Source organism: Aphanomyces astaci, assembly GCF_000520075.1.
Source record: "Aphanomyces astaci strain APO3 unplaced genomic scaffold supercont1.23, whole genome shotgun sequence".
Taxonomy (NCBI): Eukaryota; Oomycota; class Saprolegniomycetes; order Saprolegniales; family Verrucalvaceae; genus Aphanomyces; species Aphanomyces astaci.
The window spans coordinates 374,377-400,055 of record NW_009798286.1 but is presented as its reverse complement, the minus strand read 5'-3'; the positions used below and the strand labels follow the sequence as shown (position 1 = coordinate 400,055).

At 44.7% G+C, this 25,679-nt stretch overlaps 6 protein-coding genes across 8 annotated transcripts in view; 1 reads left to right on the top strand and 5 right to left on the bottom strand.

Moving 5' to 3' along the window:
• Positions 1 to 1,103: 1,103 nt before the first annotated feature.
• Positions 1,104 to 2,310, bottom strand: H257_09488 (hypothetical protein). The gene is made up of 2 exons (XM_009835714.1): positions 1,378 to 2,310; positions 1,104 to 1,316 (listed from the first exon to the last, which is right to left on the bottom strand). The coding sequence occupies exons 1-2, from the start codon at positions 2,273 to 2,275 to the stop codon at positions 1,186 to 1,188; spliced, it is 1,029 nt and encodes a 342-aa protein (XP_009834016.1). The 5' UTR covers positions 2,276 to 2,310; the 3' UTR covers positions 1,104 to 1,185.
• Positions 2,311 to 2,367: 57 nt separating this feature from the next.
• Positions 2,368 to 3,766, bottom strand: H257_09487 (hypothetical protein). The gene has a single exon (XM_009835713.1). It carries the CDS (start codon positions 3,712 to 3,714, stop codon positions 2,473 to 2,475), a length of 1,242 nt encoding a protein of 413 aa, XP_009834015.1. The 5' UTR covers positions 3,715 to 3,766; the 3' UTR covers positions 2,368 to 2,472.
• A 144-nt stretch (positions 3,767 to 3,910) lies between these two features.
• Positions 3,911 to 4,792, bottom strand: H257_09486 (hypothetical protein; the record flags this gene model as incomplete). The annotated part of the gene is made up of 1 exon (XM_009835712.1): positions 3,911 to 4,792. The coding sequence occupies one exon, from the start codon at positions 4,790 to 4,792 to the stop codon at positions 3,911 to 3,913; it is 882 nt and encodes a 293-aa protein (XP_009834014.1).
• Positions 4,793 to 8,783: 3,991 nt separating this feature from the next.
• H257_09485 (hypothetical protein) lies at positions 8,784 to 9,583 on the bottom strand (the record flags this gene model as incomplete). Its single annotated transcript, XM_009835711.1, has 4 exons — positions 8,784 to 8,837; positions 8,899 to 9,042; positions 9,176 to 9,316; positions 9,389 to 9,583. The coding sequence occupies 4 exons, from the start codon at positions 9,581 to 9,583 to the stop codon at positions 8,784 to 8,786; spliced, it is 534 nt and encodes a 177-aa protein (XP_009834013.1).
• A 982-nt stretch (positions 9,584 to 10,565) lies between these two features.
• Positions 10,566 to 16,176, top strand: H257_09484 (hypothetical protein). 3 transcript variants are annotated; one of them, XM_009835708.1, is made up of 9 exons: positions 10,566 to 11,015; positions 11,093 to 11,162; positions 11,758 to 11,986; positions 12,045 to 12,174; positions 12,952 to 12,996; positions 13,068 to 13,382; positions 14,058 to 14,250; positions 14,318 to 14,526; positions 15,450 to 16,176. In XM_009835708.1, exons 1-9 carry the CDS (start codon positions 10,605 to 10,607, stop codon positions 16,059 to 16,061), a joined length of 2,214 nt encoding a protein of 737 aa, XP_009834010.1. In that variant the 5' UTR covers positions 10,566 to 10,604; the 3' UTR covers positions 16,062 to 16,176. The 3 variants fall into 3 exon arrangements, with proteins under 3 accessions (XP_009834010.1, XP_009834012.1, XP_009834011.1); XM_009835710.1 differs by having other exon boundaries at positions 11,449 to 11,986; XM_009835709.1 differs by having other exon boundaries at positions 14,318 to 16,176.
• Positions 16,177 to 16,759: 583 nt separating this feature from the next.
• The window catches only part of H257_09483 (hypothetical protein), a gene marked incomplete at both ends in the record, with an annotated part of 17,985 nt that continues 9,065 nt past the window's right edge, over positions 16,760 to 25,679 (bottom strand). The window contains 9 exons of the mRNA XM_009835707.1: positions 16,760 to 16,930; positions 17,277 to 17,459; positions 18,468 to 18,711; positions 19,807 to 20,000; positions 20,855 to 21,265; positions 21,926 to 22,054; positions 22,624 to 22,856; positions 23,632 to 23,807; positions 24,446 to 24,930. Coding sequence (XP_009834009.1) covers positions 16,760 to 16,930; positions 17,277 to 17,459; positions 18,468 to 18,711; positions 19,807 to 20,000; positions 20,855 to 21,265; positions 21,926 to 22,054; positions 22,624 to 22,856; positions 23,632 to 23,807; positions 24,446 to 24,930 — 2,226 coding nt within the window. The remainder of the gene's footprint in view (positions 16,931 to 17,276; positions 17,460 to 18,467; positions 18,712 to 19,806; positions 20,001 to 20,854; positions 21,266 to 21,925; positions 22,055 to 22,623; positions 22,857 to 23,631; positions 23,808 to 24,445; positions 24,931 to 25,679) is intronic.

Here is a 25,679-nt window from a genome sequence, read left to right as displayed (position 1 = left end):
CAACTCTGCACACTTGTCCAAGATTTGAACCACCACAATAATGAATGAGCTGCATGATATCATGTTCGTTCACGTCGTACATTGATGTTTTTGAATAAAAATACAACTTTTCGGAATAATGGGTATACAAAAGCTAAGGTTAAAAATTGGCAAAACCGAATGTCTCCACCTTTATGGAATAGAGGAAGTATTTTTTATGCTCCTTGTTAAAGTGCAGAAGTCGACGGGTAAGGTACAGTAATGTGATGCAATGTACTTACTACCAGTAGCGTTATTATGTTTCTCGAGTTTGTACGAATTGCTACAGTGAACGAAATTCAGGAAGAAATCTTGTATTACTGCCGTATACACCCCGCTTCAGTACCTATGATAACGGGTATCTCCGACAATATATGGGCGTGAACCTAGTTGCCTCTAATTGGACAGAAATACCCAACCACCATGCGTTAAATCATTTCATCCAATTACATATAAGTCATATTATGGATTTAGACCAATGCACATGCCTGAATAGTTTTCAAGCTGCCGCCGGAGCTGTACCGGTTTGATCAGATTTCACTGATATTTTCATAGGTACTGACAGTGAAGCGGGGTAACGAAAAAAACCAGTTTAAGATAACTTAACCAATTTGGTATAACTTTGTATTCCCAATCACACCTCGTTATTTGTTCAAGTCAAAACCTCTATCAAATAATGCTGACCATGTGAATGAAAAGCCAAAACGGCGTAGAAGCCGTTCGTAATAGTCATTCAAGATTGGGTTTGAAGTACCCTAGTCGACAAGGGCCACATTGGGTTGGATCTGAGGTTGTGTCGAGTGTTAAACTCGGTGGACATACTTCCACAACAGAAATATAACTCTATGAAACAATACCCTTATATACATTATATGAAACCTGTTGTAACCGCTTACCCTAAACACAGAATTTCAATGCTCCAACATATACATACTTAAAGATAATTGGTTATCAAAATTCGAGTACAAATACTTACCAGTAGAAAGTAACAAATTTACCTGTGAAGTTCATCGTCTAATATGAAGTGAAAGAGCCGCGTCTTGTCTTTTGGAATCACTACTCAAAACTCAAATATCATAACGGACTCAAAAGTTATCATAACGTTAACGCTAAATTGGTTTTTTACGTAGTACTATACGTATACTAGTAGTACTACTCTACGGTACACTAGACGCCGTGACGAACGTAACCACTGTGCACACCATTGCGCCGCCGCCACCAGCAGCCGAACGAAATGGCTACCACCAACACTGCAGCAGCTCCAAATGTAATGCCGAAGATCGCCTCAGGTGGGAGTGCTGCACAACAGCACCGCAAGCAGTGAGTCCTTATCCATCAAATCATATACCACCAACGTACCAAGTTGACTCGAAGGCTGGGTAGGCGGAGGGGACGGTGGGGGCACGATGGCGCTGCTCGGGGGAATGAAGACCGGCGGCGGTGATTGTGTCTGCACCTCAACTGCTTCATGCACGGACAGAACTTGCAGTTGAGTCGCGTCAAATAGAACGTTGAAGTCGACTAGCGCAGCCCCCAGGTGTGTGGAGCCGGTGACGCCAACCATGGCCTCGAGCGCGTTTAATGTGGCATTCATGGCTTCAGGGGACGGACAACTCACGATGACATACACTTGCGACAGGTCATCTGCGGTGGCTGTGATGGTAGATAACGTCACATGATCCAATGTGACGTCTGTCACATTTATAATTTGGGCAACGGCGTCGGCCATTTCAAAGGCGGCCCCCGCGATTTCATTTTGATTAATGGCCTCGATTTCCAATGTCATCATGACGGTATAGCTCATCCTTGGTCGTGAATCAATATCGTCAGGAGTTGGCTCGTGCACCGTGGGATAGGGGGAAGGCTCACAGGAGAGTGCGCAGCGGGTATCGGTCCGGTTGAACGACGCGGCGCAAGACTCGTACACTGAAGCGATGGACTCGACGCCGCAGTCGGGCGAAGCACATCCAAGCAAGCCAGGGTAGCATAAGCACCCGTCACCACCAAAGAAGTCGAGACACTGGGGGTACGCAGGGCGGCAGTGCTTCTCCAGACATGGGGGCCAGTATTCGGAAAACGGAGTGACGTAAAACCGTCGACGAGTGTGGTTGCGACCTGAGCTGTGGATGTAGTCTGGGCGGGGAGCCAAAGTCAGTCGAAATGTAAAGTTCCTCGCGTCAAGTAGGGACTCTGTCGAATGCGCTGTACTAGTAGCTGAGATTGCGCTCCAAGTGAGTAGAATGACTACAGCCGCCATCACCCTGTGTCAGGCGCCAGCTCGATTTGTGTAACCGTTGCCCGACGTTACTTTATTCTCGTTTACCCTTAATAGTGTAAACTAACAGTGAATGGTATTTAAGGTTAAAGACACGTCTTTATTGTAATTTGTGATATTTTTTGGGCGCTATTCGTTTAAAAGCAGAGGCATGTCGCGACCTTTCAACGCAAGATACACTACGAAGAGTGACCGGCCGAAACAGTGGCTGCCGACGCCTCGTCTTGACCCGCGGATGATTTTTTGCGGCATCGCATGCACAGACAGACAATGATGAGCGCCAGAAGCGCCGTCCCAGCTGCCGCCAGGACCAACAATATTCCTGGCGTTAGCCCCAAGATAGTTTGGTCGTTGGCGTTGTTGTTTGTCGGCTTGTGGAGCGCCGGAGGTGTCGTTGCGTTGATGTTGTTGCTCCAGTTTCCGTTTGTCCCTGTGGCAATGACTTGAATCTTAACGCTATGCGTGTTGAACTCGGTAGTGTGTCGAATGACGTCCGCTTCCACAAGTTTTCCGCCGAAATCATTTCCATCGCCACGGTCGTCGCTGCTGTTGATAGTATCCAATAGCAGCGATTCCAACGCTCGATCTGTGGCGTTGAGCGCTGCTAGCGACTCGACATGTACCACCGCACTCACTTCTTGCAATGTTGGTGACTTGGACACGAGGTGCAGCGTGACGTTAGCCGCACTCAACGTGGACGTGTAGCTCGTTTGTAAAAACTCAACCAGTGTGTCGACAAAGGCACTTGACGAGTTCTTCAGGTCGATCGCTGTCGTGTTAGTCAACGACCACGTGGCGAGAACTGTCCATGTGACCGACACCGGTTCGCGAATCGTTTCGTCGTCGCCATTGTCCACAAAGGAGTGGTTAGAAGACGAAGGACTCGTCGCATTGGTCTCGCTGGGGAGGACAGCGGCAATGTCAACCGGAAAGTAGCCCGGATAACATTGCAGAGCACATCGGCCATCGACTTGCAGCGAATCGTAGCACATGTCCAACACGGAGGCGTACTCGTCGTTGTTGGTAGTGCAAGCGTTGATGGCACAGCCCAAAAGCCCGGGATAGCACGAGCACCCGTCGCCATAAAACAGTTTAACGCATCGATTGTAATCGGTAGCACAGTGGGTTTGCGCGCAGGGATGCGTCTCCCAGCTTGGATTTGGGAAACCGATGGCAGGTCGAGGAATTGTAGGGTACTCTCGACGCAAAGGAGTTGGTGGAGAACTCATCGTGCTAACAGGGGTCGATGGAAGATTTGTGGGAGGGGTATTTGGCGTTGGGGGAAATGCAGTAGTAGCAGGGGTGCGAGGCGTAAGTGGGGGTGCTGAAGGGGGTCGTAGTTGGCTGCTGGTAGGCGGAGGTGGTGGCGACCCCGTCACCATGGTCACCATAGCGAGCAGCAGTACCCAAACAGTTTTCATCGTTGTCGAAAGTGACTGTGGAAGCTGCCAATGTTCGCATGTTGGTCTCGAGTGGTCGCAGACGAGGAATTTCGAACGTTCGACAAAAGTAACTGCTGCAGTTACAAACTCATGTACGGACAGGTACAAACAAGCCATCCTCTGTTGAGCTAACGAACAATCCACGCAAAACCAAGATAAAAAATGGGATGGTGTATCATGTATAGTGATCGTGGTTGCTATAATTCAACGGGGGCTCGACTTTGCAATAGTGAGAAATGTGAAACGGGTGGCCATCGACGTCTTGTCCAGGAGGGGGATAGCTCCGATTGGAGTCGGGGGATGTCGTAGGCTCGGAACATTCCGGCTTGACCGCATCCATGTCTAGAAAGCAACCTAAGTACTCATGCACCAAGGTTGGGTCTTTCCAATGCGCCGGGCGTTGGTCCATATGCAGCGGTAGCGGCGCCATCTCGTCGTCATCGTAGCACTCTGACTTGGCCATATACGTGCTCGCAATGGATGGCCCTGGCGTGACTATTCCTTGGGGTGCTGCGAGTGGACTGCAAGGCGATCGCAGCCGCTGGCTTGACGTGCCAGCGTCACAAAGATGACACCCGCCAGCGATCAACTTGCACGGGAGTTGTGGAATGTAATGGGCCAAGCACCGCTCGACATCGGCAGCGTGCTGTGCTAAAGCGTCATCATAGCGCATGCCTCCGTACTGCTTACTCACTTCGAGTCGCACAGCGTACTCTTGCTCCTCGACCTTCTTGGCCAAATGCCATTCGTCGCGGCCACATGCACAATGATGACCATTTGTGGTCTTGGTTCGATATACACTGGTAGCACCAGGGTGCGCTTGGGTAGGGGGAGGGGTGCCGCATGGTGGCGAGCTCGATGCCTGCGGCGACGGTGACAAGGTCGCCAGAGCGCATTCACACAGGACATATGTGGCTTTGGACCGATAGCTTCCGAGTAACGTGGACTTGAAGCGAGGAAACCAAAACTTGCGATCCCTTGTCTTCTCAGGCCCGTCGCCAGCGTTGTTGGAGCGAAATCGCGGTCCTAGCTGGTGCAACACCCACCCCACAGCCATTAAGAGTATTATTTGTGAATGACATGTTGGCTCTTGAGTTGGTGGGTTCACGCAGGAGGCGCGTCGGCAGTAACGTTACATACTCGTGTAGGCAGGGACATGTGGTGTGAGGTTTGGTGGTCGGGCTCATTTTGCCGTATTTCGCCGTAAGCCTTTTAAGTATATATAGCCAATTATAGTCATGCAAACGATATACTCCCATTGGCATTGGCTGAAATATTCATCGATGGGCATATGTGATTGGTGGAATATCTATATTTCCACACATGCATGCATCAATACTAGTACACACATATCACAACCAAACATACGCTCCCAAGGTAGTGATTAGAACAGTTGGAAATGTCAGAACTTCTTGATTAATCTATCACATGCCAGCCACTACACTACATACCTTGCTTACAGAGAGCCCTGTCGCCCCCACGAGCTGTATCTTCGGATTACACCCCGTTAACGATTTGCTCCTTACTCCACAGTACACTGTACATAGCCTTCATGTCAACTTGTACGATGCAGGTATGATCAGATGTTGAAGTCGGCGAATCCAATGCATAATTCCCCCACTGCAGGTACCGGTATACATTACCTTCAAAACACCCAAACTATACCTTTAGTGGGGGAATTCCTTCGATAAGACCCCGGGCACACATACCAAAAAATACTCCGAGTACCCTGTAACCTGGGACTTCATCCTACCCCCGGTGGGCACGGATATTTCGAAGTATAATGTTATTCCCGGCGTTAAGCGCGTCACAGCGTTTTGCTATCGCTAACCACTGAGATGCCTTAACCCTTCGCTGACATGCGTTCTGGTGTTACTGTTGGTAAACGGTGTACTATTATTTTAACTAGTACTCGCTATACCTGAGCTCTTAAGTGCGAACGAAGTCGCATCTAAGCGGCTCCGCATCATTGAGTGGACTGACTGTGGTGGCGGGCATCCTTGGAGGCACGGGTGGCCGTCATTCCGCGAGCAATCGTCGTCGGGGCATCTTGGTCTTGGGCCACTGGGGACAGGCGACCTGAACCTGGTGCTACTGCATCGTTAGAAATCCCATCACTTACAGTTACTAGTATTCTTATTTGTGCAACAATTCCTCAGTTCAGTCGTCCTGATTGGCTGTTGCAAGGCATCTCAGATTTAAAGGTAAGTTTTCTAGTTTGGGTGTTTTGAAGGTTGTATACCTGCTGTCGGGGAGTTAGTCCCAATGCATGCATGCAGAGGGCTCCATGTACCTGTACTGTAGTATTCACTACAACTTGGCTATAGTTGGTTGAACGTGCCTAGAAACAGATACAGTAAACAGCACAGGCACAAACAGATCACAGGTGCTTCAAAGGCCTGTACTACCCGTAATACTGTACGTCAAACTGCGATTTCCTGTGACGTGGGATGGATGAGTACTGTACAATGTCAAGGCTGCGGCGCCCGCTTCATATACTGTACATGAACCTTTGACCACACCCATGTGCGTGTGAACACGTCCGGCTCGGTGCTGCTGGGCAGTCCCTTTGAGGACTTGGAGGAATATTCCATTCGTGGCACCAGAGATGTGGGCCGAAGTCAACGCGCTGCAGTGGGTACGTCCCAATGAGCAATACATTTGCTCCGGAGTATCACAAGATGAATATTTCTACATACTGTACTACTTGGTATACAAGTGTGATGTGTGTACAGCTGTACCGTTATATAGGTATGGTATTTATTGTGATGGAGACATTTATGTGACGTGAAATTGTATAGTAGTACTTTGAAGTATACCGGTATAGTATAATTCCCTCATTAACACCGTTCCACTGTTGTTTTGACCAGAAATACTGTTTCACTGTGAATGAGGGAAATATTACATCCGGATATTGTGCTTTTCACTGAACTTTGGACTTCGCAGTCGAAACTTCAAAGCGATTTCGAATGTATTTTCCATGTTTTCCCCGACTGATTTTACCCAATCCGAAGCGACAGGGCACGAGACTGGTAAAATCTCTGGAATGGAGTGATGTGATTGGCTTAAGACATTCATAATCTCTTTGTTTAGGCTATTCAATTCGCCTCCCCAGTCCAATTTAGTGTTGAATACACAATACACCTTTTCGCCAGTGGCCCTGTAACCTGGGACTCCGTCCTACCCCTGATGAGTACATACGATGCTTAATCTCCAGGGTTAACTGCATCGCTAGTGGTTAGCTGTCGCTAACCACTGAGATGCACTTAACCCCTAGTAAGAGGTGAGGTGGTCTGAGCATACAAAGTTCCATATAAACCACTTTGAAACAGTATTTCGGGTCAAAACAACAGTGGAAATGAGGGAATTGTACAAGTATATATATATACCAGCTGGTATCATGTATGAGAGATTTGTATGGAATCTGTTTCGATACTGTATGTATCTACAAATATATACTACTATTAATATTAATAGTACTGTACTGTACGCGTTTGCAATGTGTACTGTATAAGTTACTCGGAGTATATAAGTATATCGTGATATATATTTATATATATCATCGTAGAGATTTTTATGGGACCTGTTTCGCTACAGTACTCTTATGTACCATATGTATGGTATATAACCTTATTTGTCGTATTGTCGTAATGGCGTCGGATATATATACTTCGAAGTATATTCTATTCATACGGAGTAGAGATTAATCTGAGCATAGACAACGCTCAAGACGCCGTTGGTGAGGGCACGGGTGGCGTCAATACAGGACAAGTCGAATGAGAATATCGACCGAGTCGTGGAAAAGAAAGGGTTCTCGGGGGTCTTCTAGCAGTTGCTTGCACCCAAAGAAGTACATTTGAACACGGTAATAATATATATATATAATATTTATGAAAAATACGTGTTTCAAGGTGCCATGGGTGGAGGGTCAACGCAAGCAAGCAACTGATGGGTGACCGCTGACACGTTGCAACTAGGACGGAGGACGCTCAAGCTAAGGTCAGCTACGGCAATGAAAGCGTTCACTGTCAATAACCCTCAATAACAAGGAAGCGAAAACAGTGGTACCATTTTTAAATCAAGAAAGATATGAATTCATATCATTGATAGAAATCATACTAACGTTATAGGAGCACTTCGAAGTTGTAGTTCACACTACTATACGGTTATTGTGAATTTCACCCAAATTTGGACTTGAGAGTCATTTCGCCAAATAGCATTCGAATCTATTTGATCCTATTTAAACTTGTACACACTATACTATACAACGATTAGTATATTATGTGTTTGCCCAATGTGCAGGGGTCAAACGTTTGGATTGGCAGAAATTCGACATGACATGATTTAATTGGCTCAGGCGGTTCTTTAATCGATTGTGTGAAGACATATTCGATTCTGCAGAGGGCTCCAGTTTCGAATCGATTTGACAATATTAGTTGCTAGTAATACTTCATTGGAGACCCCTTCTCGATGCTACAATACCTCTAGGTAGTGAGACAATAGGCTCCATCGATGTGTTTGAAAGCTCAGAAACACTCGAGCATGTACCTTGAGTTCTTGGACCCTCAATGCCCCTAGTTGCATCATGCGTCTTGTCCTTGGTGACATGCTGACACACATGGAAATACTCCGAAAATTCCAAACTGCGTTGTTGCCGTGGATCTGCGCGACGATGCATTTTGTGTGTCGTTTGCACCTTCATGCCATAGCAACACTGGTGTATTTTGCCTACTGGACCCAACAACGCATTGTCAAAAAATATGAGATGGAACGGAAACTACATCCAAGGACCGACAGTAGTGTCCGATATTTGTTCAACAGCGAAGTAAGATGCATCCCTTCATGTCGTCGGGGCTGACTCAGCCCCAATCGTGCACCAACTGGGATTGCCAATCGATTTTCCGAAACCCCCCCCCGAGTTCTTTGACTTGGTGTTTGTATCGCACTCTATTTTTAGATTTTGGCACTGCACTCTATTTTTAGATTTGGGGGTGCACTCACTTCATTATTGATTGCTACCTTCCAGCACCCAACATGCATTGGCTGCATCACGTCAAGGCCACCGCGATGGACTTCGTCAGCGAGCTCAAGCTCAGTGCCACCTACGACCTCATCAATCAACTTCAAAGGTGAGATTTTCTACACATGACCCTCTCTACTCACGATCCCACCGTCACGTCTCACATCCGTTATCCACAACAGAAGCATCGACTCCTCCGCGCACTTGAGCAAGTGCGGTCCTCGAACTCTTGGAAACTCCAACTCCAAGGGTTGGCCGACGTGCAGTGACACTGTAGAAAACAGCGCCTACGGCGTCAACGCCATTCCGAACGTTACCTCTTGCTTCGTAGCCGTAAGTCGTCGTCGTAACGGTTTCCTTTGGCTTCGCGACGAGTATTCATGTTTGATGTCTACCTGTATCACCCCGAATGCTTCTGACCGCTCGGAAGTCACCACTGCGGTTCTGGGTGATCATAGTGATGGCTATGACCAAGATGACGTTGCCTTTGCCCACACAAAAGGTGTCCTTGACGACGGGGGTGTGCTGTGTGCCAGCACCAGCGAATGAGACGAGGACTTTCTAGCGAAATGCCCCAAACGACCTCGGTGCACGGCCGACCACACAACCATCGTTGGCAACAAGTACACGTACTTGTTGCCCGTGCCCTTCTTTGACGTGGACGTACGTCACTGGCGACGTCAACGACTGGCGCACTTTCTGCCCACCGTTGCCAAAAAAATCGGATCCTCTGCAGGCAAGAAGGCCGACAACAAGCCGGACTTTTGGGGCGACGTGTTCAACCCGTCGAGTTGGCCACGCATTTCCCCCCGACGACCCCGCCCCCATCCAACTAACCATAACGTTAATATTGACGTAATGCACTGTTGTTCAGTTGCGATATATGTGTGGTGCTCAATATTTAGAGTTTCTACCAAGGTAGTCCGCAAGTCGTTGTGCTTGACATGGGATGCGGTGGAGTATACTAAGTAAGTCGATTAGGGGGTGATAAAGTTTCACATCGATAGAGTCTCCACAGGCATTACGTTGGACCGTTTTCGATTCTTTCACACGGTCACGTTTGGGAAACATGTTCTGCCCACCAAATCATCACCTGTCCAACTTTGCGACCACTTCTCCAGTATCCTTTATTTCATCAACGACTGCCTTGTCCAGAAAATGAACGGGCAGATACAGTACATAGCCATACGATTTAACCGTGCCGGTCGACGTGGTTATGCTGGTAACGTTAAGGTAACAGCCATGATCTGAATCGGGGGGCGAATTCATGCAACGTCGTTTCAAACAAGCCCGTGCGTTGGATGGCCTTGTCTTGGTTGCATGCTACGACGATGAATGTTATGGTTGTGGCATCCTTACTGATATAACGTCAGTATAGCTACGGACACTCTTTCAGTATTGCCCCCCTCGTTAAAACCAAATATACTTGTACAAGTCGACCGGGGGAACTTCTGGCATGAGCCCCCGCCTTGAATTGGCTCCTGAGTTCGACATTGCCGGTTCTTTACCCTGGTTTCACCTGGCTAAGTGAGGGCTAACCATGGTCTCTTTGGCGGTCGTGGCTTTCCCCCGTGGCGCGCGTGGTAATATGGTTTTCAAAGGACTTGTAATTGCAATTGTTCGATCATACTAATTTGGAGGACAAATAATAGAAAAACATTGATTTTTTGTTTTAAATTGGACCGGCGGCAATTCTGAAAGAGTGCCTAGCTACTAGAGTTCATATGCGTCGTAACCTAGCAACAACTGAAAGAAAGAAGATGTACTTGATCGTATAGATCAATTGATTTTAGTCGCTACGATTGTTGTGGTGCTACCGGTAGACGGACAAAAGTAACGTTAACGTTATATGTGGTTGGTGACGGTGCAGCCAAAATTGACAGGCTCAAACAGCACACTCGTCCGGAAGTTATCTGGATTCAAGGATGTGACAATCTTGCACTATCCGGCTTATCCGGATAACACGCGATGTCAAAAAAACAGCGCATATCGAAGTGCGCCGACGATGCTGCTCCAGCACGTGCGTCGGCAGTCCACTTCCTCGCGGGTGCTCATCGCCGGCGGCGGACCAGTTGGTCTCACGCTTGGCATTCTCCTGCAGCATGTGTACAATGTGCCTGTGGACATTGTTGAGCGGCAAATGCAGCCAACGCAGCATCCGCAGGCGCACTTTATGAACGTCCGCACGATGGAAATCCTGCGCACCCACATGCCAGTCCTGCACGACCGCATTCTGGACGCCACCGCTCCGCCGCAACAAGTACATCAATCGTCTTGTGTCTCGCTCCATGTGGTGATGGCGCTTGATCTCATGGATGGCATGCGTTTTCGTGTTAGTGGCGCGACTACGTCTACTGCTCCCGCGTGATCCATGGCGAACTCGCCCGCATCGATCAATTCGGACCAGGTTTGAGTCATATTGTCTTTCTTTATCCCAATCTGGAGACGTGTGTGCTGTTTCGGCAAATAATCTTTCGAAAATCGACATTGTTTGTGGAGGATTTTGGATGTACCAGTTGTCCTGTGGTGTTTGCAATCACACGAATGTTGAAGTCATACACTAATTACATTTTGATAGTAGTGTCCTGCAATTGGATATGGCTACGTACTTCTGCCGATGATCCTTCTACTATATGTATTTCGATGTATATTCTCCATGTCGCTCATGCTTAGAATAATTCACACAACAATAGTATTGTCAAATATCGATTCGAAACTCGAGCCCTCACCAGAATCGAATATGTCTTGCGAGATTAAAGAACCGCCTGAGCCAATCAAATCACGTCACGTCGAATTTCTACCAATCCAAACGTTTGACCCATACGCATTGGGCAAAACCAATACAATATCTATACTAATCTTTGTATCTTCAGATTAAATGATAGATCAAATCGATTCCAAGTCTATTTGGCGAAATGACTCTCTAAAGCCAAATTTGGGCCAAATTCACAATATCATGGCGTGTATATATATAGTTAGTTATCTTGTGAGTTTCCATGTAGACATTGCGCACCACCGCGACGCGTCTGCTTCGGGCTATCGCAACGAACTGCTCCACGGACTTCAGTCGTTGTCGTCGACCCAACCTGTGCATTTCCCGCAGCACAAGTTTGAGACGCTCTTAAATGAGTACGCTGCCGAGTGTGGCGTCCACGTCCGTCGCGGCGATGAGCTAACCGACCTAAGAGTGTCCACTGGGCGGCACGCCGTCGATGTCACCCTGCGCAACGAGTGTGTAACCTGTCGTAATCACCACCACGAGCCTTTGATGTTCAAGTATTGTGGGTAGAAAACGGCAGTATGAGTACGTTGTGGGGGCCGACGGAGCCCACAGCAAGGTCCGATCCTTGCTGCAGATCCCGATGGAAGGGCCCCCGCCGCTGCAAAGTTTGGTGAACGTGCACTTTACAAGCCACGAGGTCTTGGCTTTCTTTTACCTAAAATGTGGTTGACTTTTATGCAGATTATTCGCCTAATCTATCGTTCGATTATTCTTTGTATTGACTTTTGTATGTAAACATCGTCCAGTAACGTCACACTCATTGCAGTCACACACTAATTCGATGTTGCATTGGTCGACGAGTGGATTTGCTTCGTGATGTGGGGTTTGATTGGTCAATTTTCGATTGTCTGTCGATTTCGTGCTGCTCATTGAGCACCCGATTCCAATGTCGAATCGACTTGACAATAAATTCGGGTCCAACTCACTACGGTATTGTAATTTATATTTGAATATTGAAGTCGAATCCATTTGTATACTTGATTTGACGATTACATGATATTATATATTGTCGATTTGATACAAATTTGGGGATCGAATCGCGCCGACCGAACCGATCCGCAATCGATCTGATTGGTTGTTGAATTTCATTGAGAAGGTTTTGATTGGCCCATCTGAGGTAGCCAATCAAATCGATTTAAATTCCAACGAGAAACCACAACACAATGAAATTTCACTCGAAAGCACAATACTTTGAACACTTTTATTTCATTAGATTCCATTTGTATACTTGCTTCTTGAGAGAGTCCGCAGAATTGTATCATGCTATTTACGTTATATTTATATTGCACGGTACTGCAGATATGGTCGTCGCCACTGTGTTTTGTGTGTATGTCCCCTATTGAATCCAATTTTATAAGATTCAAGAAACGTTATATATCACAGTGCTCCTATATGTACATAACTACTATATTAGCTGGCTGCCCACGCCCGAACGTCGCCCGCCATGCTCTACTTTATCGTACGATCTTCCTTCATATTACCAACAATATCTATCATTTGACGACCGATATATCGTGGTTCCACACGTAGTTTAACCCGAGTGTGATTGGAGTGTTGATCGCCCACGACCTTGCCAACGGCGAATGGGTGTTTCAGATCCCAGTGTTCCCCTTGCATGACCAACCCCCCCAAGCGAACTTTCCCCCCGACAGATGCATCGACCTGATCCGGGCGGCGGCCGGGGCGCCCTCGTTGGACGTGGCGCTACACTCGGTCGGGGCATGGAAGATGACGGCCCAAGTGGCGGCGCAGTACGCCGACGCCAACCACCAAGTGTTTGTCGTGGGTGATGCTGCCCATCAGTTTCCCCCCGCTGGGGGCTTTGGCATGAACACTGGCATCCAGGTACGTGTATTTGCAGTCGTCGTCGTCGTCGTACTTGTTGTATATGTATGTTGAAACGTATATTGATTAGTGTTATATTGTTCAGCATGTCACCCAAATTTGGACTTGTGAGCCATTTTGCCAAAAAATAAGCATTCGAATCCATTGGATCATCCAATTTAATCTTTTACAAGGTATACTGTAAAGAGATTAGTTGGTACATTTGTGGTATTGCCCAATGCGGAATACCATAAGTTTCGATTGGAGAAATTCGACTGGATGTGATTTGATTGGCTTAGGCGGTAGTTTAATCTGTTAAGACACTCGATTCATCTGAAGGCTCCAGTTTCGAATCGAATTTTGACTGTATTACTACTAGAAAAACAACTTCCTCCGGTGGTTGGTGGAATGAACTGCCTAACGAACAATTGCTGGACCTGTGAAGTATTATATAAAACAGAGTTTCAGAGGTATAGGACAACTTGTAGCCAATCGATGAGGCAAACTGTATTCTTTTTAGCCATTCACACTGATTTGCTCGATTGAACAATCCCCCCAAATTGGCAACTTTACAAGCACACAATATCTCGTCCACATCAAGGGGATGGCGAGTGTATCTAGTTGTGATCGATATTTACCACACATGTGTGAATCTTTGACGTTTCTAACCATATGTCTTGATATATATCCCTGTAGGACGCTCACAATTTAGCGTGGAAGCTTGCCCATCACATTCACAACCCACCAAAATCTCCCATCAATTCGTCGATGTCTTGGCTGCCTACATACGGCGTCGAGCGCAAAGCCATCGCGTCCGCCATGACAAAGTTGAGTCTGCGCAACTTTGAACGGACGCTTCGAGTGCCCACCGCGCTCCACGTGTCGTACGGTTCGAACCAAAATCGAATTTATTCTTCCTTGGAGAGCTCATTTGTGTGTTGTGTTTATCTGTGTAGACAGCGCCAAGACCCTCGACACGGTGTCGCATACTCGGCTGTTCCAGTGGCTGCCGCGGGCGCTGCAGTCGTCGGTAGTGTCGACCGCGCTGGCAGCTGGCACGGCCCACTTGGCCACGCTCGACACCGCTGCCACGTCATCCATGGGCCGGCACCTCAAGAGCCGGGTACATGAGATCGTCTCATCCCGCCAAGCGCTCGGCATGCTGGTACGTACGTCGTCGCATTTCTGCTTTGACCGTTTTACCTCGACTGTGGACTGCTTGCTGTGCTGATTCGCCAAATGTATCGATCGATGCTTCGTTGTACTGAATTTTTTTTGCATGTAAAGAGGAGTGAGTTGTCCTGGGGGAATGGATTGTAAGCACACTATATTTCGGTATCACACTCTTATACCCTGATGATGGTTTCCTGCAATCTGATTGGCTCCATTCTGGTGCCGAAATTTTGTACATTTGTTTGTCGCATCATTTTCTCCAAGTCGTTTTGATCGTTTGAATTAAATATAAAATTGATTGATGATATTTTTTCTTTATGGCCGAGTGTGGATGCTGTGGATGCCACTGAAAATTCGATGTCAAATAATATTCTGACGTTCCCTTTTCAAATGGGAGGTGAGAAAATATTTTCAAAAATATAATATATGGCACCTCTGGATGCCATGATAAAATGAGGACTATTGCTGGAATATCATGTTGGTTAAAATGGACAGTTGCAGTTGGAACCTTTTACTGTCAGAAAACAGTAAAAATTCAATGTATTATGTCCATCATATATTTATGTCAGCTTTGGTAGCCATACACGCAAAAGTTGTCGCTTGAAATATTGTCCAAATATTTCTGAAAAGTTGCAAAAAGAGGTGTTTTCTGACATTTTTTGTGGTAGCCAGAGTGTCCGTAAATATTTTTATTAATATTTTTAAATAAGAAAAAGAACTCCAAACACTTTCGCCCCAGCTTAGAAAAAATACAACAATCAATGTCTCGAGGGAAAACACAACATGCAAATAAACGTTCCAGTTAACTATATATGTATATATATTATATATTATATACGCTTGCTTTGTCCCTTGAGTGATTTGTTTCGTCAAACTGACCGCTGCTGCTGCTATTGTATTGCTGTTTGGGTCTAGTTTTACAACGCCGACATTGGGTACTCGTACAACAAGAATGCATCATCCCTCGAAACGTCAGACGCTGCGCTCAACCAAGCCCACCGCTTCCATGTCCCTCCGAGTCGACCATTCGACGACTCTGTCGCAGATTCCAAAGCCCCCCCAGACTTAGTCGATGTCGTGTTTACGCCACAGCTGCACGAGGGCCACCGCCTTCCTCATCAATGGCTGTGCAAGTTACACGACGACCCAAAAACGCACCCCCCCACCAATCGCTGGTCCACACTCGACCTCCCCCAGCGGGTGCTATTGACTACCCCTAAAAACGGTGGGCCCAACTTCGTGCTCGTCGTACAGCCTGCCACGTATTCCCACCTCGCCGCAGCCGATGGCGCGTTGCCCTCGACAGTGGCCATCGTGGTGCTGTACCCCAGCAACAACATGGTCACTGCAGTCGATAAAAATCACCAAACGCTTGGCCATCACGCCTATGTGTACACGGAAGCAACCGCCGTGACGGCCACCGCCGCCATCCTCGTGCGGCCAGATGGACATGTGGCCCGAATTTGGTCGCTGGCCACCGACGTGTCGCCCGCCAGTGTCCACACTGCCATGTCCAACGGCGTCTAACCGGTTGTAGAAGTTGTCATATACTCTCTCAACATGACGAGTTTTGAATACTAGTAAATAGCAAAAAATACTCATCGACGATTTCGTCGTAATTTTAGCATAAACGTACGTGCACAAAATAACAAATACACTTGACAGTGAATACCGTCCTCCCTTTGTAATACTGGTACTAGTATATAATATCGAATCCAAAACATGGAACAAAATAAAAAGTCCTGTCAGTAAATAAACCCAACCGTACGTAGTGAGCTTTCGAGTGAAATTTCGTGTTGTGGTTTCTCGTTGGAATTTAAATCGATTTAATTGGCTACCTCAAAATCATTAGCCAATCAAAGCCTTCTCAATGAAATTTAACAACCAATCAGATCGATTGTGGATCGGTTTAGTCGGCGCGATTCGATTGCACGCCATCCCCAAATTTGTATCAAATCGACCATAACATATTGATCTATGTATCGACCTTCGTTAGGAGTACCAATCAATATACAGTACTAACGTTAAACGGCAACTTTGCTGGTGTCACCACGACCAATAACTCATTGTAAAACGCATGGTATTATAAAGCTTGCTACTTCCTGCTACTCAAAACTACAGGTGTACTGGGGACATGGTTGTGATTGACCATCACTCGCAACTGACAACTCGAGCGTGACAGAGAGGAGTGGTTGTAGGGTTTTGTAGTTTGGTTGATCTGTTGTCTAGATGGCACCCTTGTGGTTGGCTTTGGCCGGCAATTGGTTGGGCTGGCGGGTACCCACGCGCGTAGCCTTGGGGTATGCGCCCGGTTTGAGCGAAAACGTAGCCATGTTGCCCCGCAGCAGTTTATTTTTCGCAAATTCAGACCGCGCCAGGCTGTCGAGGACGTGGTGCTATCACAAGTACATTATACATATATATATATACAAATATATATATTGTCAAATCGATTTTGAAACTGGAGCCGTGAGCAGAATTGAATAAGAAAATGGATTCAAGAACCTCCAAAGCCAATCAAATCACGTTCTAGTGAATGATTTTGCCAATCCAAACACGTTTGATTCGATGCTGTCCTGCCGCATTGGGCAAAACCATATATATACTAATCTGTGTATGGTATAGCTTGTACAAGCTTAAATTGGATCAAATCGATTCGAAAGCTATTTGGCGAAATGACTCTCAAGTCTAAATTTGGGCGAAATACATAATATATACATCATCTCAAAAGGTAGTAAGTACCATGGACGTGAGGCGGCCCGACTGTTTGCGCATCTTTTTCAAGCGCAGCAAGTACCGCCGGGTACTGCCTTGCTTGTTAGTTTTGATCTTCTCCAGATCCAAGTCGTCGGTGGTGCCGGTGCCATTCGCATCGCCGTCTTGGCCTACTTCACTCAATCGACGGCGGGTGTGGTCAGCGCGTGCCTACAATGTTGTTAAGCAGGAAATCCACATATAAAACATGGGAGGAGGATTCAATATATATATATATATATATGTGATAACGTCGATTCAATTCCACATTTTTTGGCTATTCAACGACCACACAAATGATCTATCGACCAATCAAAAGCCCTCCGCACCACATGGATTAAGTGGCCCATTCAAAAGTTGGCTCTTTGTTTCCACCATATAAGGGACTTGGAATTCTTCGTGTAACTTGTTTGGTCGTGTTTTATATATTATATATATATACTCAAATTCAGTCCGAGTCGATATTCTCGAGTATTCGAAATTCGAGTGGGGGGCTCAATGAGCACCACGAAATCGCAGACAGTCGATATACGACCAATCAAATCCCACATCACGAAGCACGTAGCCAATCAAATCCACTCTTCGACCAATTTGACATTGAATTAGTGTGTGAATGAAATTAGTGTGACGTTACTGGGCGATGGTTACATACGTCAGTACAAACACTAATCGATCGATAGATTTGGCAAAGAATCAGCACAAAACTCCACATCTTGGGTAAAATAAATACAATATATCGATCATTTCGTGACACATTGTCAAATTCCAATTTGTTTTTGGCGGAACGCAATAATATTATAACAACGTCCCGTGCACACACTGTGAACACACACACAACAATATACAATTGTTGTTGTCCTACGATATATATATAGACTATATTATATATATATATTGTAATATAATAATATAATACATATTATATAATATCGATTACACAACCAAATATAAATGTACACAAGAATAATCATCAATGGCAGAGGTACGTATTTAGCCAATCAAATCACAGGAAACAACTCAAAGTATGACTTCAATTCGTGTGTGATAAAAATCCCCACAGGACAATACACTTGTTTACATACAAATCATATCAGTAGAAAATCGGTACATCGATCGATTTGGCGATTTTCAGCACAAAAGTCTACCAAATTTTGGGTAAAATCACAAAAACTAGCAAACCTTGTCTGTGTGCAACCCTTGCTGCCACATTTTTCCACACGCTTCATGGAATGTCTTGCCCGTGGCCATGACCAGCACCGTGGACGTATGGCGGTTCCATTTGTCGTTGGTATTGTACTGCTGACTCATTCCAAATGGCGGTTTACTTAGCACGCCGTGGCAGTAAAAACACTCGATAGACGCAGGCGCAATGCACTTGGCTTGGGCGCGGCGAAGTACCATCACTTGGTCGTGCAAGTCGGTGCTACAACAACCACGCACCATATGTTCATGTTATGTAGTCTACACATGGATTCTTGTCCAGATATATATATCTGGACGGTCGAGTAGTACACTTGAAACACTATATAGATGGTCGACTTTGGAAGGCGAAGAAAGAATCGAGACCAGTGTACGTTAAAATGGCCTGGCCAATCAAAAGGCATCAACGACATATGTCAACCAATCAACAATCAGTACAGGGTTTTTAACCAGGTCCTCGTTCCATGTGTATATTATATATATATATATTGAACGACCTCAACACGTGACGTAACTCGATTCTCAATGTTTAAATTGAAACGACAATATCAGATATATATATATATATATATACATTGCCAAGAGATAAACGTTGCTGTATTCATTTGTCACTTGTTGGGTTAAAGTATCAAACAAATAGAAGGCAGTTAGACTCGATTCAACTATCGGGTTGAATCGCACCGTTGAACATGGATGTATAAGACAAACATATATATTAGTATAATCATACATCCACGTTGGATATGATATTATAATATATTAGCATGATCGTTATTCAGAATCTTCGCACAAGTAGTCCGCATATACAACACAAGACCAAATACAGTCCTACCAATCCCCATCGTTCAACACATCCTAAAGTACGACAAGAGGTGGTTGAATACACTAGACTAATCTGAAAAAACATCACCATATATCGCCATCTATTCTCAAGTCGGTTCGAATTTCAAGTGGGGGGCTTGCTGTCTCTCAATCGTCGTAGGTAGGAGCTGCACCAAAAGTCGACCGACCGACAATCGATATACGACCAATCAAAACCCCCAGAATACTATTCACGTGGCCAATCAAATCCACTCTTTGACCCAACTCAACATCGACGTAGTATGTGATCCTGAAATCAGTGTGTGCGACACTGGACACACAAAAGTCTGAACAACGAATCATGATCGATAGTTTAGGCGAATCCCCAAAGCCTACCAATTTGGTAGTAAACGAACCAAATTAAAGTGGACAAAAACGCAATATATTTCGATCGACGGGATGATGAAGGTCGAGTTGTCGGCCCCCAAATATCTCGAATACTTTTAACCAAACATACCGAATCATGCCGTTGGCCGTCTTGTAAATGTTGTGCTCGTAGTTGTACGTGTCCAGCATGCCAAAGATCGTCGGTCGAAAGTCGCCAAACTCGTCTTTGCCGTGCTCGTTGGTGATTTTAAACAGAATCGACTGCAGCGATACACACGAACTCATGCGTTCGAGGATCATGGCAATCATTTCATTGACGGCAATCTACAAGTATTGATAGATATATGTATGTTATTATATATATGTGTGCGTGAAAAAGGTACGAGTGTTGAAATCAAAAAAAAAAATTAATCGGAAGTCTATATAGTTAATTTACAGCGTATATATTCGTGTGAGTCACCACACAATATGTATATATATATATCACAATCGGGTTGTTTGGTGTTGTACATATATATTTGACACTGAGGTTTCGACAACACAAGGTAAAAACAGGTAGATAAGTACTCCAACGAGGTAGAAAGAATGCTCCAATCAACAGCGATATTATTGGTGTATGCCAATAACAAGGAGAAAAACTATAAGGACCAACCGTCAGTTTACAGAACAACGCATAGCATGCATATAACTTTGTCCATCGATACGTATTTAATTAAAATAAACGGATACATATTCTAAAATGTAGGCGGAAATCCTTATCGTGTATATACATATATACATATAAATATATATATGTTTGTTAAATCGATATGGATCGACACAACCAAAGAAATGTATAGAAGTAGTAGATAGCCCATCCGATGGCAGGAAATCAACCAACTATATTATCCACTGCAAATAGCCCTATATTCGTGCAATTCCACTCTCTTCACACGACATTAATTCTTTTTACATACAAAAAAAATTCAATTCAGTCCAACCCATCGATCAAATATATATATAAAGATCATTAGACCTGATACATCTATAAATATATACATACATATTTATTTCAATTCTGTCGATCAATATATATATATACAAAGAGTATTAGACTTGATACATCTATATATATATATATATATATATATATATATATATATCAAGTCTGATATTCTTTATCGGGAATATGACAATACCTGAAACACAGTTTGGACACCACGCGTGGTCGTGGTCGTGGCCGTCCGGCCTTTGGTCTTGGCCTGCAATTGCTTTTTGATGTTATTTTGCACCTTGAGGCACATATCCAACAGCGTAAACCAGAGCTTTTCGCTCTGATCATCATGGTGCCGTGCCGAGTGGCGCTCGCACATGGCGATGGCCACGTCCAGCGTCGACTTGACTTCTTGACCCTCCGCGAGGCTTTGCAGGATGCTGCTCTCGTACTGCATGGTCGAAACGCTCAGCTCTGGATTCAGGTTAAACCCACGCAGTGCCGGCCGAAGTAGCCCGATTTTCTTTTCCAAACTCGTTAAAATCAGACTCAGCGCGCCTGTGACATCGCCCGTGCGTTCCAGCAAGTACGCCTCAGCGTCGGTAATGTTGTATTCCTACCACAGCATCATATCAACACGGGAATATGTTGTATATTCAAAGTGAACTGTATATAGATATTTACAAAGCGGCCTCTATCGATAGACAATTGCATATATATTCATTCGGAAATAAATGTACACTATATATATAGTGTATAAGGGTGGTTAAATAAATATAAATTGACGTATGATTGCGAAGATAGTACTTGTACTACACAACATGTACAGTTGACATCGAGTTGTTGAAATTGTATATATACACGTACGATCGGGAAGATAATACTTTACAATATTGTGAAAGTCGCTATAAACTTGCAAAATTCGCGTGGTTTGTCGATTCAATATATTGAATCACGCCAGAGTTCTGATTGGTTGAATATACTCAAAAATGGATTAGCCAATAGCGTGTGATTCGTGATTCGATTCGGCGGGGTCGTCTGGAAATTTGTATCGAATATACCACAGTATGTAGAGCAAACTCAAAAAACACAGGTATATATATATATATAAATATCATACGGCATGGTATATTTATTATATATCATCAACCCATGACGGGTATACAAAACCAGACTATATTTCTAAACATACGAGAGCGTATACACATCCCAGGACATTTGAGAGAGTATATATATATATATATATCCTAGGGCATTTGAGAGAGTGTGGACGTACTTTGCACAATTTCAAGCACGAGTCCACGCGGTACGCTTGATGGGCGGCCAAGTACGGAAACACTTGAAGGGGGTTGAATTCACACAATAGTCGGATGTATCGTTCTTGGACGGCGGCGTCGTCGGCCATCTACACATCAAATATAAGGAAAAACAATATATGGGCAACTAACTATTCACGATCCTTTCTACTTGCTACAAGCAATACTATATATACATATAAATATATATATGTTTGTTAAATCGATATGGATCGACACAACCAAAGAAATGTATAGAAGTAGTAGATAGCCCATCCGATGGCAGGAAATCAACCAACTATATTATCCACTGCAAATAGCCCTATATTCGTGCAATTCCACTCTCTTCACACGACATTAATTCTTTTTACATACAAAAAAAAATTCAATTCAGTCCAACCCATCGATCATATATATATATATATAAAGATTATTAGACCTGATACATCTATAAATATATACATACATATTTATTTCAATTCTGTCGATCAATATATATATATATATATAAAGATCATTAGACCTGATACATCTATAAATATATACATACATATTTATTTCAATTCTGTCGATCAATATATATATATACAAAGAGTATTAGACTTGATACATCTATATATATATATATATATATATATATATATATCATATACGTACGATGCATGCCCTCACGGAGCACAGACTTGAGCAGAGTGGGTTGATCGTACGAGTCTTTCGACAGCTTTTGCAGCAGCCGCACCAGCATGGCTTGGCGGCCGGCCTTGTCAAAGCCATCCTCTTCAAACGACGACACCCCCACCGGCCCAAGTGCCTGCGGCCCCGTGGCCAGAAACGTCAGCAGCGAATTCATCATGTACTGGGTGCTCGAAGCGCTGCGGGCCGTCGCGTACGCTTGGGCGTCGATGGCGCCTCCTGCAATCATGTAGAATTAAGTAGTCATAGTTAGGGATACCGAATCGTAGTATTGAGTGATTAGTGATACAAGATATGAAATAGGGATGGATGGTCTACGGGACACACAACAACGACACTCAAGCACGGAAACAACACAAACCAACAATGCAAGGTTCCTGCAACCATGTAGTAGTAGTACTAGTAGTAGATAGGGATGCCATATCGTAGTACTAGTACTAGTAGTAGGTACCCTCCAAGGTTCCTCCTGCAACCATGTAGTAGTACTAGTAGTAGGTACGTTTATTTATAGCCAAGACGATATACATACGCATTGTAATAAAAAAGGAGAACCAAAATTAGGCCGCAACAACAATTACAGTTTTATATATTGTGCTTTCGAGTGAAATTTCATTGTGTTGTGGTTTCTCGTTGGAATTTAAATCGATTTGATTGGCTACCTCAGATGAGCTCAAACTTATTAGCCAATCAAAACCTTCTCAATGAAATTCAACAACCAATCAGATCGATTGTGGATCGGTTTGGTCGGCGCGATTCGATTGCCCACCCCCTCCCCAAATTTGTATATCAAATCGACAATAGAAAAGTGTTTTTTTTTTAACTGGGCCAAATAAAGTTGAATGTTCGACACAAGCAAATGGACGACACCCACGAGCATTATAATGTATGTACGACACCACGAATTAGTGTGAAGGTCCAAAAATAGTGTGATCACGGTAAAATCACACCAAGACTATCAAAACGTAAAACTTATAGTTGGATACAAAGTACGAACCACTGAACAACCGCGCTTCAAACATGTAAAAGTGGCCTTGGTCGGCACTCGAAAAGAACCGAGTGGTGGGAGACGGACTGGGACCAGCAGAGGCGTTGGGGTCGCCCACGAGCACTTCGGCCAGACTTAGCACCATTTGCAGCCGCGGCGGGCACTGCAACGGCGTCGTCGCATACCTATTCATCGTATATATATATAAATATTATCCATCAGTCCCGATATATATATATATATAGAATTGTATCCTCTTTGCCAATGAATGGAAATGGTGTATCATGTCATAGCTAGCGTTCCCATGTGGAGCTCAAACTGAACCAATGAGATTTCCATGCAAACCAGTATTGGATAGCAGGTATTCTGAATCACATATATCATGCAAAATTACACATATCGATTCGTACCAACGTCGCCTGAATCACCAAAACACGTTTGGAAATAACGGTAAAATAGATCAACAATCGATTGATGGCGTTGACGACTCCGCACACAATTATGTTGGCTAAAAGGGCTAGGTATATATATATATAATATATATATAATTCGGTACAAATTTCCCAGATCCTGTCGTGTTATCGTTTCGCTAGTTCGCTAGTCCAATCTTTTTAAGCCGATTGGATTGGCTCTTACAGAAAACACAAGTAATAAATTCAGCCAATGAGACCTACCAGCGTGATTCCACATTGAACAACACATCGCAAATGTTGCAGCGTGTATACACCGAATCCATGATATATATATATATACCTGCTCAGCGAATTCACAATATATATATATCCCAATCCATGAAACAACTCCCAATGTATACAAACCCAACCTGGACGTGTTGGTCGAGACCGTTTCGCCTTCAAACTCGACGTTAGGCGCGTCAAAGAGGCGGGCAATCATATCCAGAAATACTTTGGCGTCTAGCTGGAGCAGCGGAATCAACCGCGGGTACGGAGTCGTCTTGTCGTCGTTCGGATACTTTTCAAACAAAAACTGCGACAGCGTCGCGACCATGGTCTGCATGCGCTTGACCGACACGGGCCGCCGATTCGGAAACGAACGCCCGTCAAAGCAGTAGCTCAAGTACAAAAGCAGCTTGTACGCCCATTTGCGCTTGGCGCGGCCGCCTTCTTGGTCGTCGTCCGCCCCGCCGCTCGATGCCGCCAACAGCACCTCCACTGGCGTCGTAAAATCTGACCGCGCTTCGTTGTACATGTAAATGAGCGCCGTGTACAAGCGATGCGTGTGGCATACGGACACGACCCCGTCAAAGTCGAGCTCGTTCACGTGCATGTGCAGCAGCGCTTTTTCCACCTATGAGAAATATATATATAATATATATGGTCAAAAATCGATGATTCGAAAAAACTGGAGCCGCCGTCAAGCATCGAATGTGTGAAGAGAATATAAGGATTCAAGAACCGCCAAAGCCAATATATCATCAAATCATGTTCGACTAAATATCTGCCAATCCAAATGATATTGATTATTCCCTCTGCACGGGGCAAAACCAAATATATATACTACTACTATTCTTTGTATAGTTTGTACAAGATGAAGTAGGATCAAAGGGTTGGAATGCTATTTGGCGAATTGACTCCAAATTTGGGTGAAATGCACAATATCAGCAGCATTTTTATATATGGCACACCAAGGGTCTTGATTCAAACTAGACGAGTTCCAGTCTTTTTGATGTTATATCTCCTAGGTATATATACAACCGTGCTGATAATACAGGTAGGTATACAACTTTATAAAATTGCTGGATATATACTGTCGATTTGATACAAATATATGGGGAGGGGGTGCAATCGAATCGCGCCGACCAAACCGATCCACAATCGATCTCATTGGTTGTTGAATTTCATTGAGAAGGTTTTGATTGGCTAATAAGTTTGAGCTCATCTGAGGTAGCCAATCAAATCGATTTAAATTCCAACGAGAAACCACAACACAACGAAATTTCACTCGAAAGCACAATAAAGTCGGACCAAACAAATACACGTATGACAAGAGAATAAACCCAGAGATCTCAAACCTTGTGGGACATACTGTGGAATTAA

Bases quoted from the DNA above. Each gene is read 5' to 3' on its own strand.
- H257_09488 (XM_009835714.1), bottom strand. From the start codon at position 2,275: ATGGCGGCTGTAGTCATTCTACTCACTTGGAGCGCAATCTCAGCTACT. The intron at 1,317-1,377 runs GTACGTTGGTGG...GCTGTTGTGCAG, and splicing joins CCAGCCTTCGAGTCAACTTG to CACTCCCACCTGAGGCGATC.
- H257_09487 (XM_009835713.1), bottom strand. From the start codon at position 3,714: ATGAAAACTGTTTGGGTACTGCTGCTCGCTATGGTGACCATGGTGACG.
- H257_09484 (XM_009835708.1), top strand. From the start codon at position 10,605: ATGTGGTTGGTGACGGTGCAGCCAAAATTGACAGGCTCAAACAGCACA. The intron at 11,016-11,092 runs GTACATCAATCG...TTTTCGTGTTAG, and splicing joins CCACCGCTCCGCCGCAACAA to TGGCGCGACTACGTCTACTG. The intron at 11,163-11,757 runs GTTTGAGTCATA...GTTTCCATGTAG, and splicing joins CATCGATCAATTCGGACCAG to ACATTGCGCACCACCGCGAC.